This window comes from Bison bison, unplaced genomic scaffold, assembly GCF_000754665.1.
Source record: "Bison bison bison isolate TAMUID 2011002044 unplaced genomic scaffold, Bison_UMD1.0 scf7180017864452, whole genome shotgun sequence".
Lineage (NCBI taxonomy): Eukaryota > Metazoa > Chordata > Mammalia > Artiodactyla > Bovidae > Bison > Bison bison.
The window spans coordinates 8868303-8882110 of NW_011495014.1; the positions used below are offsets into that span (position 1 = coordinate 8868303).

Here is a 13808-nt window from a genome sequence, read left to right on the forward strand (position 1 = left end):
AGTAAATAGGTTGAATTTGTGAAAATTGTCTACACGCTTCATCCAGTGGGTGAAAGGTTGGTGGCGGGGAAGGGGGGTGTCTTTTCAAATTTGGGGGCAGCTTAGGGATCTTGAGAGGCAAAATGTAAAAGGACAGCCAGTAATGAAAACGAAGTTTGGTCAAGTATCATCTACTTACAAGCTTTTTTTCTCTCCCTAAGTTTGCTGTTCATGCTGTTGAGGCATGTGACTGTAAAATGTAATTGCTTTGAGTTGATCAGCAGGGTCCTAACTAAGGTAAAGACTTGTCAGGGTTTGTATTTCAGTCTGGGAGTGAGGGTTTCATTCTTTTGTTGAGTGGAGCCTTCCTAAAATGATGACTCTGATGTTCATCTGTAACATGCTGTAATTTTCCAAAGTTGTTTGCAGAATTCTTTTAGTGAAAAGATCTATAAGATAGAATTTTTAAAACTGACCTTTTAAAAGATTTCCTTAAACACACACACACACACACAAGCTGAGTTCTGTGATCATTAAATTAACTTAAAGGCACCTTTGACATTTTTTTAAAAGTGCAGCCACTGATGGTATTAAGTATCATATTTCAGAGAAACTGGAATTTAGTCATTTAACTTGCAGGAAGGATGAGCACAGAAAAATGAAGTAATACAAATAGCACATTTAGGATATGGACAGTGTTTCGGATGCCATTTAGGGCACAGATTAAGGGCTTTGACTTTTTTGTCCAGCAGTCCTGATTTCAAATTCCAGTCCTGCCACCTACTAAAAGTGTAACCATGACACATTACTTAATGTCTCCTGAGACTCAGTTTTCTGATCTTCAAAATGCGAAAACAAGAATGCATCTGTCTCATCTGGGTTAAGTGAGATAATACATACACAGCACGTGGCACAGTGTCTGGCGCATATGAAACATGCAATATATGATAGTAATTATTACCCTGCTCTTCTAGTTATGGTTAACCAATTCTGAATATTTTGGAATAAACTCCTTTATTGTGTTTGAATTTTCTTCTTTGAACATGTGTCCAGTCTTTATTAGGATTTAACTTTTTAATTTCGATGAGTTTGAAAAACTCAGTCTTTGGTCTAAAGTTTTAGAAAATTGACAACCTGGACTAACTTAATGCTTCTTCTCTTTAGTCATCAGCCATTTGTGACAGTTGCTATTAGGATACATTTAAATTTAAACTTGGTCGCCAGGATTCACCAGAGACCAGTCATCCTCCTTGAGATGCATTCAGGAACCCCCTTCTCCCACCTGAGATAGGAATATTAGGAGATTTCTTATCCCCAGAGAGTAAGTTGAAGAGTAAGTGGGGAGGGACAGAGGGTATTTGCTCCCCACCTACTTCCCAGACTAGGAAAATATTACTGTCATAAATAGGGAGGCCTGTCAAAGATATATTAGATCAGCTATGTAAATCACAGTTCTACTCTGCCAAATACGTGAATAAAAGCCTACTCCTTCATGTCCAAAAAAATCTCCTGATAAATCATGCCCCCAGGTGTTTCTTTTAACGACAAAAAGTCCATGCCTGGCACTCCACTTTCCACCCCAGAGAATAGCAGAGGTAAGAGCTAACGCCAACTTGGAATGCAGCCTTTCAAACACCAGCGGTTCACTGGCTTTGCATGGCATCCCCCTGAGAGGTGGGCATTGACCCGAAATCCACAGCTTCTGTCAGACCCCTGCAAAGCTTACCCAGGTGAGCACATTGCCTTCCCCGACTGCTGCACTGAACACACCAAGTCTTACTGGGAAAAACAGTGTTTGTGGCAAGGACCAGGTTCTTGGATGTTAATCAGAAGTGATTTAAGAAAAATTTCAGTCTTGCCTAATCATCTACGGCTGTCAGTTCTTTGTGTAAGTCGAAAGCTAGGGACAGGGAGGCAGATGTTTGGGTTACGTCCCAGCCCCTCTGCTCTTCACTGAAAGAAAGAAGAGGCACCTGGCTGATTGCAGGTATCAGCCAGCAGTTATATTGAATGACCTTGGAGAAGGAACACAGACCTCTTTGTGGCCCGGATGGGGGTCTGCAGTGCCATCAGTGACAGTGCAAGAGACAAGGCTTAGTTTATACCTGGAAAGCAGGTTTTACCTCTTAGAGAAACACAAGGGATGACAGGGAAGGGTTTGAGTTCACCTGCTTATTAAGGGCATAAATCAAATAGATTTGATAGGATATGATCTCAGGCAGGTTTCATTGGGGTTAAGCATCGCTGATGTTCCTGGTTCAAGTTCAGCGTTCATCAATACATTGACTATTGTTAACCCTTCTGGCAACACTCCTTTTTGAAAAACAATCCTTTGAGATAAAGTGGTGTCTGGGCTGTGATTTTAGCAAGGACCCTGGGGAGTGAGAAGAAAAATCTGCATAGTATACGTTTCATGTCTAGATCCACGAGGAGCCCCATGCCCCAGGATACTGTGGAGTTAGGATGGCCAAGGTAGAAACGTGGTGCAAAGCTGGACATTCTATCCTGGGGTGTTGAGATTGCCAACAAGGTGAGAGGGGTTGTATGTATTGCCAGAGGTCTGCTTTTTGAACTCTATAAAGTGGAATTGAATTGTGTCTTAGATATGCTTTATTTTCTTGTTTGTGGTAGTAAAAGTCCTAAGGTTTGACATTTTTGATCCATGTCTGGTGACTAATTTTACATCTTCAAACTGTTGTTCAGTATCAGTGATGTCCTTTATTAGGACTGTGTTGGTTAGTCTTATTTATTATTTAGAAGTGGTGAAGTGAAAAAATTCCTGTCCTGGTGCAAAATTGCAGAACATTTGCTGTGAGAACACTTTAGGGTGTGCTCACTTGCATCTCACGCTGAACCATTTCACTTCCTCAGAGGTCATGTGTGTGGCACAGGGACGGAGAACTGTGGTTTCTTTCAATTGGTTAACAATTATCTGGTGTGAGTACATTTTCAGACAGTCTTCCTAGGTGGCTAAAACCACACTGAGCCCTGGCTTGCAGGCTTTACAGAAGTTACGTTGGTTGCTGCCAGGCCTGGGAATGTTTCCAGCTTCTGCACCATTCTCACAGGGGTTAAATTTCACAAGGTTAGCCAGAGTGAAAGGCAGCTGACCTGTGAATCTTATCCAGATGTCTCAAAGAAGCCATGGGCCTGTCTTAGAACGAGGTGAAGTCTTCGTTCTTTGAGCATCTTGACTGAACTCTCTAACTTTCTGACACTTGAAGAGTAATCTTTTTTTCTTTTTTAATCGCTAGGAATCATCTCAATAAAATTGTCAGCAACTTTCAATCAAGTGTTTTTCAGCATTTGAAAACCTTTTCAAAAGTCCAGTGTTTTCTGAATGACTGTATATTAAAATATTATTGCATAACTTTATGCAAGTTCACTTTGAGTCTTGAATGTATTCCTTAAAATATGTAAAGAAAATCTTACAAAATTTTAGTCTTATTTCAAGGGCATGTAGAGAATAGTTTACTGAGTTGTCCTGTTATTAATTTCATATTGAAGGAGAGAATACTTTTGCAGAATGAACAGATCTTTTTTAAGATGTAAATTAAAATGTATGTAGTAAAGTAGCTGAAGATAATCTGTATATTTATCTTGGTTTGCAGATCATGCAACCTCTGAATGGTGCTGAATACAGGTTCCATGGAGCATTCTAACGCTGTGGTCTTTGTTTTCCAGCAGTCTCTGGTCCCAGCCCATCCTATGGCCCCTCCCAGCCCCAGCACCACCAGCAGTAATAACAACAGCAGTAGCAGTAGCAACTCAGGATGGGATCAGCTGAGCAAAACGAACCTCTATATCCGGGGACTGCCTCCCAACACCACAGACCAGGACCTGGTGAAGCTGTGTCAGCCGTAAGTAGAGGTTCTTGTTTTTAGCTCCTCAATACCTCCTTGATCATATTACTGAGTGATATAAATTGTGTTTTAAGAGAGGTTTAGTACAAATCTGTGACTCCTCATTATGGTCACAGTTGACAGGGTTTCTAAGTTTTGAGTCCTTGGACACTTTCTCAGTCAGCATTAACATCAACAGGGTGCCTATATAACAAAATAAATTGGAGCATTTTCTCAGTAGAATTTGCCTTTGTTGGCACATGAGAAGGAGAATATGAATTATGTAAAAACACGGCTGGTTTCTTTTGAGGAGTGCTTTTGTTTTTGTGGAAGCTCGTCTGGGGGCCAATAGGTCTCATCCTTAAGAGAAACTTCCGTTGTTACTGTTTGTCAGAAAGGTGGTTCCCATCTAACCTAACTCTAAATGTGTATAAACTTCCTTCCAGTGGGGCAGCGGCGATCTGCCTTCACTCACACCTGTAGTTTTGTGGTTCGAGTTGCTCACCCTCGGCTCTGAACGTTCTTATTCCTCAGGTTCCTATTCCTCTTCTTGCTGCCACCCTTGTTGTGTCCTGGGAAGAGATGTACACGTGTGTATCACTTTGTTCCAAAGGAAACATGCATTCTATGCTAATGCTGTCGAGGAAAGGAATAGAAGTATGCTACTTGGCTGCAGTTGCATTAACTCACTAAGTAAGAAAGCCCTAATTTAAACCAAGGAGCCAGAAGCCCTGTACATTGGAAGGATCACTGTGTAAAGACTAAAATCCGCTAATCACTTTAAGCTAGAAAATCCTACACATGCAGCAGCATCTTTTATTTACCCAAAGACGATCGTGGTCCTTCACAAATGGAATTTTATGTAACTGTGGAAAAGGATATCCACTAAAGAATGTTTCCTGTTCCCTGAAAAGTATTTCCATTTCTAAACATTTGATTAACAGCATCTGATTTCCGTTACCCTGGGTAAAATATAAATTTATTACTTCTTGCTTTAAGAAAAAAAAAAAAAATCTTAAAACTTACTTGGGCAGCGTTTCCAAACCGGAACTAAAAGTAACATCTGGCTTTCCATCAAGAGTGGTGGTTTTGCTCTGTGGTGTTTCTAGACAGGAGTGTGGGACGGTGAGAGATGACCTGTCAGGATCCAGAGAGCCTTTTGACGGCCGTCGCCCTCAGCACCCTCCCTGGGCCTTTCCCATGTTACTGTTCTCATCAGCTCCTTTGGACTTGGACTGCAGCCTTTGCTTCCAGGGCAGTGAAATAATGTCCTGTGCTCAGGATGACTTTGAAAGCAAGTCCAGCTCTTGGGGTTTGTCCTGCTGACCAGAGTCAGAAGGAACTCTGCCAGGCGCGCCCTGCCCTTTTGCAGCTGTTCAAGACCACAAATAGGCCTTTTGCTATCTTGTCTGCTGCTGGCCTTTACCAGCATCTTCCTATGATTTTGCAGCATAATTACAGGTAGATAGAGCACCATAAGGAGAAGGCGATGGCACCCCACTCCAGTACTTTTGCCTGGAAAATCCCATGGATGGAGGAACCTAGTGGGCTGCAGTCCATGGGATCGCGGAGTCGGACACGACTGAGCGACTTCACTTTCACTTTTCACTTTCATGCATTGGAGAAGGAGATGGCAGCCCACTCCAGTGTTCTTGCCTGGAGAATCCCAGGGATGGGGGAGCCTCGTGGGCTGCCGTCTATGCGATCGCACAGAGTCGGACACAACTGAAGCGACTTAGCAGCAGCAGAGCACCATAAGGTCTAAGGAGCTAAAAATACAACTTCATAGGGAACAGTAGAATGAAGATAAGCCTCACATGTTTGAGGTCTAAGAGAAGGGGGAAAGATTTCAGAAGACAAATTTTTCCTTCAGCTAGTTTGGAAGCACGTAAGGTGAGTTTTAACACAAAGAAGATAGAATTGAACAGCCATAATAGAGTAATACCATGTTTTATGTACAGTAAATCTGTATTCAAAAAATTAAACTGGAAGTTTTTTGGTTGTTTTTTTTTTTTTTTTTTAACTGAGTTAAATCGTGTCCCAGATGCAGCAGAAGAGCATTTGATCATCTGTCCTAGATAATTCATCCTCTTTGACGAATGTGGATTTTCTCAGCATGTGTACACATCAGTCTCTTTGCTGTTATTGATAGCAGCAATAACAGTTTGCCACTTACTTTCTCCTATCATTTGCAAAACCCCAAGTTTGATAGTTAGTTCCAGTGATAGTTTTCTTTATGTATTATACAGAGGCAAGACACACAGTAATAGAGAAGTCTTATGTCAATATCTGTTGAGAGCTTCATTCCATTTAACACAGAGCATCTAATAAGTACCAGATTTGTCTTGTTGACAATTTTGTGTCTCAGAATGTAGAGAGAAAGCAAAAAAGGGCATTCCTGTTCTGGAGTTGATTGTTTCCAATAAAGAATAGCTAGTTGGTGACATGGAAGTGACAAGAACTCTTATGGGAAAGTGACTCATCCTAGAGCTTAAAAAACCCAGTGGATGTAATTAGAGAGTTTTTAGAAAAGTTTCAGGAGCTTCTCAGAAAAGATAGATAGCTATCTTTTAGCTACCTATCTCATAGCTCGTTTTGAGATACAAGATATGAGCTGTAAGATATCTCATAGCTCTTTTAGCTACCTATCTCATAGCTACATTATCTCATAGCTCTAAAAAAGAAAAAATAAGAAATAAAAATTTAGCACTGTAATTTACAAATTGACCTGATGAGCTGAATTGTAGGAGGGGCAACAATAGAAACAAATAATTTGAATCTCTAGAGGACTTGTACGTTTTAGAGGATTATCTAACAGATAAATGAAAAAGATGCCTAAGAACATTTGTAATAGGGACTCAATAATGTACAAACAATGCATGGAACCTAAAGGCAAGAATGACATGAGGGTTGTGAAAACTAGAGAGAGAAACCAAAAGTATTTTTAAAATGCTGTGTTTGGAGTAGAATATACAGATGCTATAATGTTAGAAAAAATGATGGTGAAAAAGTAGATGTCAACACAAAGATGACAGTGGAAAAGCAGCCTCTTTCCAAGTTACAGAGGGACTCAGGACAATGTAAAGAGAAGGTCTGCATGGCTAAGAGGAAGGGGGCTCATGCTGGAGGGCCACCAGTTTAGGTTCCTTGAAGGAGACTGGCCTCAAGGACCAGGCAGGGATGTGACAGTGGCGATGGTGGTCAGGTGACTCGGAGTAAGAGTAGGTCCATTTTCTAAGAGCATTTGATGAAGGCAGCTCAGCAGCCCTAGCTGACAGCATATCATCTTCATGACTTTCTTACCTACAGTATAAAATCATGGTAGTCGAGGTGGCAAATTTTTGGTACCCCAGAGTACCTACTACAGTGCTAACTAAGCAAGTACCTCATTCTGTCAGTAGCCTGTATAATGGGTCAGATGATGCTTATATCATATGAGGTGGTGATTAGAACTAGATCGAGTAATATAAGCAAAGGAACTGGTCCACATTCTAGGACCATCAAAACTCATTTGTAATTGAACAAATATTTGTCTCCCCATGACTGAGCCTTTGCTCCTCACAATCCCAACTGCTGGAATACATTTTAATTACATATAGTTCTACATCTTAAAGTAAGAAGAAAATACCAGATTCTGATCCTGAAGGCTGAGAAAGCCAGGGCATTTGAGAAAATGCCCATAGGCTGCATTGACAAAAACCACCAACCTTCTCTCCCTGGAGCTTTTTGGGGGAGCCAGGGGAGGGGAAAGTAAACACTAAACACTAGTTTCATTCTCTGCCACTCATCGGTGATTTATTCCTTGTCATAATGATGTGAAGTCCTTTATTGTGTCCAAACTATTTTTTTCTGAAGATTTAGAAACAATATTTGGTACAAGGTTTGGTACATAGTTCTTCCTGGTTTGCAGTGGGGGCAGATATGTGGGTCTCTGTTGGCTGAGGCTAGACATTACTGTGGTATTGACATCACATGGAAGGGTCTGCATAACTCAGTGTATCAACAGCTTCATGGAGGTAGTGGTTTAGTTGCTGAGTCGTGTCTGACTCTTGTGACCCCACGGGCTATAGCCCACCAGGCTTCTTTGTCTATGGGATTTCCCAGGCTACTGGAGTGGGTTGCCATTTCCTTCTCCAGGGAATTTTCCTGACCCAGGGATTGAACCGAGGTCTCCTGCACTGCAGGCAGATTCTTTACCAGCTGAGCCAAAGGAAAAACAGTGTACTGGTATTAAAACAAAATGAGATGTTTCTACTCTTCCTACCTTCTATAACCTTGCTCTCATTCCCAAACCAGTCCTTGGTCAACCAGTTGTGTTTTTTTCCCCCCTTTCATTCAACAGATATCTAATTCATTTCACAGTGAAATAAAGCATGATTTTTATATAAATGGGAAATTAAATTTAGCTTATAACATTATAGCCTAGTACTAATTAAAAGGAAATATTTTTGAAGTGTGATTCCCTAGTTGTAATACCCAGTATATTTTCATTTCCTAGCCCTTTGTTTTCTCTTCTCTGCAAATTTTCCTTATTCTTTTGAATACAATACAACTCTTAAAAAGGCAAAGCGGAAAAAGCAGGACAGATCAACAGAGGCAGACATAAACAGCCAGCCCTAATTTGAGACAGAATAAAGTAAATGTTATAATCAGTGCAGTGTTCTGGGAGGAGTCAGAAGATGGTTTCATTAACCCCAGTGCCAGGGAATTGGGGTTGCTTCCAGGGAGGAGATGATGCTAAACCAGAAAGAAGGAAGATTTCATGCAGGATGGAAATAATAGTGTCCTCCAGGCCTCTGAGAGGACCCAGGAGATGTGAGCATGCTTGGATGTTTAAGAAAGCACAAAGAGCACTTCTTGGTGCATAACTATCATGTAGCAGTTGTTTGTTACCAGGGCTTCTGGTGTCCGGAGTGGGGAGAGTGGGTGTAGAGCAAAGAGAAGCAGGTTGGTAGCATATTGTTAGCACTGAATAATAAGCTAAAACTTTTGGAGTTTATTCTTTAGTTACAGAGGAGAAGCTGGCTCTTGGAGTGAAAGAGAAACACAAATCTGTGTTTCCTTTTTCTCTCTTTCTCAAAATGGTAATTATGCCAAAAGTCAACAGGTTGGCTTGGAGAAGGGGGCTCTCATAAGTCAAGTTAACACGACCCTCATCTGGGGCTGTAATGAAAGATGGAGGGGAGGGGCACCCTAGAGAGAGAAACCCAGGGACTGAAGCAGGATTTAAAATGACTGTGAGGTTTTAGCTCTGAATAAAATGAAAATGTGAGTTGCACTTAACTGAGAGAGAAGACATGAAGGGCATAAACACTCATTGATTCTCTCTCACACCCTAAACTCCAGCCTCTCCCTGTGTTCCCAGATGTGGCCACACTTTTATTCATTCATGCAACCTACAAACAGCCCCCACTAAACTACTCTCCTGAAACCACTAATTTTTTTTTGTTGAACACTGATGTTAAAAGAATATTTTAAGTTCTGACTGAAAAAGTCAGGGCAACTATTAGGTAAATGGAGAACTTGAAATAATAAGGAACAATTCTTTATACATTTCCATCTATTTCTGTAACTAAAATTTCTTAAACAGTCTATCAGCTAAATGTTCTTTTTTCTCTATCCAAGAATAAAATGATCATCCCTTTTATTTCAAAATCATTAGGCTATTTTTAGGGTAAGTTTGGAAGTGAAGGTTTTCTAGTAAGGTAAGTTTAGTTTTTTATGCTTAAATGATCTACTTTTAACCCTAATATGAAGTCAAACTCTAAAAGTAACAATAGGTCTACCAGACCCACTATTAGGAAACCCCAGGTATATATGAAGTCCTTTGAAATTTACTCTGTGAAATGGGAAGACCTTAAATTGAAACAAAACAAACATCCTCTGATGAAGTAGGAAAAATCACCCAAAAGTGATCTGATTCTCACTCACTTTCAAATCGATGAGAAAATTTAAAGCCAGGTGATCCAAGGCCATGCAGGCATCCCCAAATGACTCAGTCCAAGAAGCCTGAACATACCCTGAGCTATTAGTACAGTTACTTTAGAGAAGAAACACACACACCTCACATGGATTTATGCTGGAGTATTCAGATAACTGTACAGACATCAAAGATATGGACCAAAAGATTGTATTGCCTACATTCAGTATCATTCTCAAGTCAGCCTTGTGAATCTTACAAACCCAGAGCTTTGGAAGCAGGGTTAAGTGAGAAGCTGCTCTCTCTCTTTGAAGCATAGTTTACCCTTCAAGTGATGTTTCTAGGAAGTTGAAGTAGTGTCAGCTACTTCGTGGCAGTGGTGGTGGTATTGGTGGTGGTGATAGTGTATTTAACTCACAGGCCTCAACAGTAAAAGACCCATAGGTCATTTTTTTCTTTGGCATTGACTGCATCTTGGATAATTGAAATTTATTTCAATATTGAAGTTGTAGTCCAAAGCCATTTGAATTTTTAGGTTTTTTTTTAAATTGTATTTTACAAAGATACTGAAACTATGTCTAGCAATTTTTAATTTCTTTTCCTTTGAAAGACAGCCGGAAAAAGAAAAGTTAACAGGAACATAGAGTAATTTAAAAAAAAAAGTAGTTCTTCTCTCATTAAGTGTGTGCCTTAAAAAAAAGTGTTATTGACTGGCATACTTAAAAAAAATTCTCCCCAAAAGTCAAGTTAAGATAATGTTTGCCACAGTTAATCATAGAAAATACAGGCCATTTTTTCTGTCTGTTGCTATTGTGTAGCTCCTTGCCCATATACAGGTTTTATTTATATAATAAATAATAGGGTTTCTTTTAAGTTCCAATTGTTTTTGCTCTTTACGCAGGTGATTTTTATCCTCTCAATGATTCTTTCTTCATCGATCTAGAAGATTCTCAAAACAAAATACTAACAGCAATACTTTCTGGGACTTGGTTTCTTTTATTATTCCTAGCATAAGAGGATGACACATAATAACTCAGTGAGGACTTAAACCAAGAAAATTGAGCATTTTCTGAAAAATGTGATCTAAGATGTGTTTTTCAGACTTTATGTCACCCTTTTAAAAAGGCATGCCAATCTATTGCATCAAAATATTGAGTCAGTAATTGTAATTTAACTCTTTCTTCATGGATCATATTCTAGTAAGGGTATGTGTAGTCAAAGAGAAAAACACGATGCCTTAGACACTGAGCAAGATATATATCATCTTGTGATCTTTTCTTCTAAAAATGGAAGTCACAGCCAATTTCAGAGTTTAGGAGGAACAGTGTGTATTTAACTAAATCTCCTATTCATCTCTTGGATAAGCATATAGAATTTTTTTCTTGTTCATGTTAATTGCTTCATTTTCCTTCTTGGTATGAAAGAATTCTGGCACTTTAAGAAATACTTTATGTACAATAGATCTTTGATACGCTAAGATATAATCTGAAGACTTTTGGAAATCCCAGAATTTCACAGACATAATTTCAGCATCAAAAAAAAAAATCCCCCACAAATACCTGCTTTCCATTAGAGAACCATCTCTTTCCTACAGCTCTCTTTTCTTCCCTTTTATCATTAGAAATGTCAGTTGGCTTTTTTAAAGGGAATGGGCAGTTTTCAAAAGTGAACACAATATTGAATCCCTTCTTGAGAGTTGCTGCTCCACAATTAGAGCAAAACCCTCTTGAAATATGGACCCTGGGTCATGGGCTATGCTTCTTCACTGGCAACATGACTCGCTTCCCTCTGTCTAGGAGTGCCCAGGATTCAAATACATAGCACAGCAAAATTGAAAATTACGACAGGTCAGCGACCTTCAGTGTCACCACAAGCAGTTGAAACCTCAAGCATTAGGTATTGCCCTATACCTGATATATACGTGCATTTGATACTTTGGCAGAAAAATCTCAATTATGTCTGTTTTCTAATTTATCCTCTGTGTGATATCTGCTGGTTGGCATGGATATGTAGAGATCTAGCCAACCCTCCTTATTGTCAGATGGCCTTTTTCTTAAGGATTTCTTTTTATTGTTCCTGGGCATAATTAAGAGCCTTCTCCCTTGTATTACCCAGATACTGCACATGCCAATGGCAAGTCAGTTTCAGTGTTAGCCTTAGTAGAGGTTAATTGGCAAGCCAGCCCTGAAGATGAAGGCCGTGCCACATGAATTTTTACCAGAGCATCCTCTCCTTCTCTGTAAGAGCAGATGGAGTTTACTGTATGTTTGCGCATTCCCTATTGCTCTGTATGAACCTTGCATTTCTGTGGCATCTTCTCTGGCAGCAGCTCGGCAGTGTTTAATTATTATATAAAGGTGAAGGTAGTGTCATCAAGAATAAAAGCATTAAGTCTTTATTTGGCCGTTATACTTAGTTTGACTTAGAATTTCCTTATTGGGTTACCATGAATATAAGAAATTTATTACCTCTCCCTCATCTTTCCTCATCGGCATTTTATAATAAATATATGTGAACAATTTCTGTGTAATATGTGAACACCTCAATAATCGCAACAGCTAACCTTTTCAGATATGTCCTTTGTGCCAGTAAGCACGCCAGGTGTTCCATTATTTAATCCTAAGAGCAACATTATGAGCGGTACTGTTGTCCCTATTTTATCAACTAATTTTTAACAAATTAATTTTAATGGATTAAAATTAATTCTTCATTTATAAAACTTTAATATTTAAATTATTTTAAATTTAAATGTGTATCGTATTTTTTCAGATTCTTTTCCATTATAGGTTATTACAAGATACTGAAATAGTTCCCTGTACAATGCAGTAAGACCTTGCTTATCCATTTTATATGTGTTAGGATGTACTTGTCAATTCTAAATTCCCAAGTTTATCCCTCGCCCTCACTTTCCCCTTTGGTAACCATAAGCTTGTTTTCTATGTCTGTGGGTCTGTTTCTGTTTTGTAAATACATTCTTTTATATCTTTTTTTTTAGATTCCACTTATAAGTGATCATCTGATATTTGTCTTTCTCTATCTGACTGTCATCCTCATTATAAAGATGGAGTTGAGAGAGATTTCTTTCTCTTACTGCTAAGGATAATTCATCTGATGATGGTGGAGCCGGGATGTGGGCCTGGACAGTCTGACCCCAGAGCCCATACTCAGAACCACTGTGCTTTCTACTTCCCCAAATGTCCTCTGAATGCCAGTTCATCGTCTTCATCCTCCCCTCATCAGTGCCCACAGTCCTCTGTTTACCACAGACTATAGAGAGACTCATTTCCTAAAGATCCAGAAAGAGAGAAATTCAGTCATGATAGATGTAACAAGATTTTGTTAGAAAAATCAGCTTCCCTTAAGTCCAGTTGACTGGTTAGTAGAATCAAAAGCTCAAGGCAAAGGTGAGAGGATAGAGAAGGAACTCATCTTTCCTGACATCTCACACAGTAATCCCTTTTAATGCAGCCAGTTATACAGAACTCTGCCCCCAGTTAGCTGTATAGTGTGCAACTGCCCAAGATGACACAGCACAGAGAAGGTATGCAGTTTGTCATTCGCTTGGTGCCTGAGGGGCATAGTGCATATGAAGAGAGCATTCTTTTATGGATCCCCGTCTAGCAAATCTAAACAACAGTGCTTTAGAAAATGGCAAAACATAGCACTATAACTTTACTACAAGTATCAACTGGATTAAAATACAAACCGAACCTCTTCTGGGGAGAAATTAAACAAGTAGAATTGGGTGGAGAATTCCATTATTTATTAAGCATCATGCTTTTTGATTTTGCCAGATCCCGCACTGCATAAGACACATTTCCCACCCTCAGGGAGGTTCTTGTCTTGCATAGAAAATAAACTTCACTCATAGTCATAGACCAGAATGTGGTGTATCAGGTGAGAGAGAGAAAGTACTCAGAGCTTACAAGCTAGGGCGTGATTGCGTCCTTGGATGGTGCTAGTGGTAAAGAACCCACCTGTCAATGCAGGAGACATAAGAGATGTGGGTTTGATAACCCGGGTGCGAAAGATCCCATGGAGGAGGGTATAGCAACTCACTCCAGTAT

The 13808-nt window shown here is 39.7% G+C and overlaps 1 protein-coding gene across 6 annotated transcripts in view; it reads left to right on the top strand.

Moving 5' to 3' along the window:
* The window catches only part of RBMS1 (RNA binding motif, single stranded interacting protein 1), a 219006-nt gene that overhangs the window by 119729 nt on the left and 85469 nt on the right, over positions 1-13808 (top strand). For 5 of the 6 annotated variants that reach the window (XM_010858975.1, XM_010858978.1, XM_010858977.1 and 2 more), the window contains exon 2: positions 3664-3839. In XM_010858975.1, the coding sequence (XP_010857277.1) occupies positions 3664-3839 (176 nt within the window). The remainder of the gene's footprint in view (positions 1-3663; positions 3840-13808) is intronic. The other variant, XM_010858976.1, reaches the window with a different exon arrangement.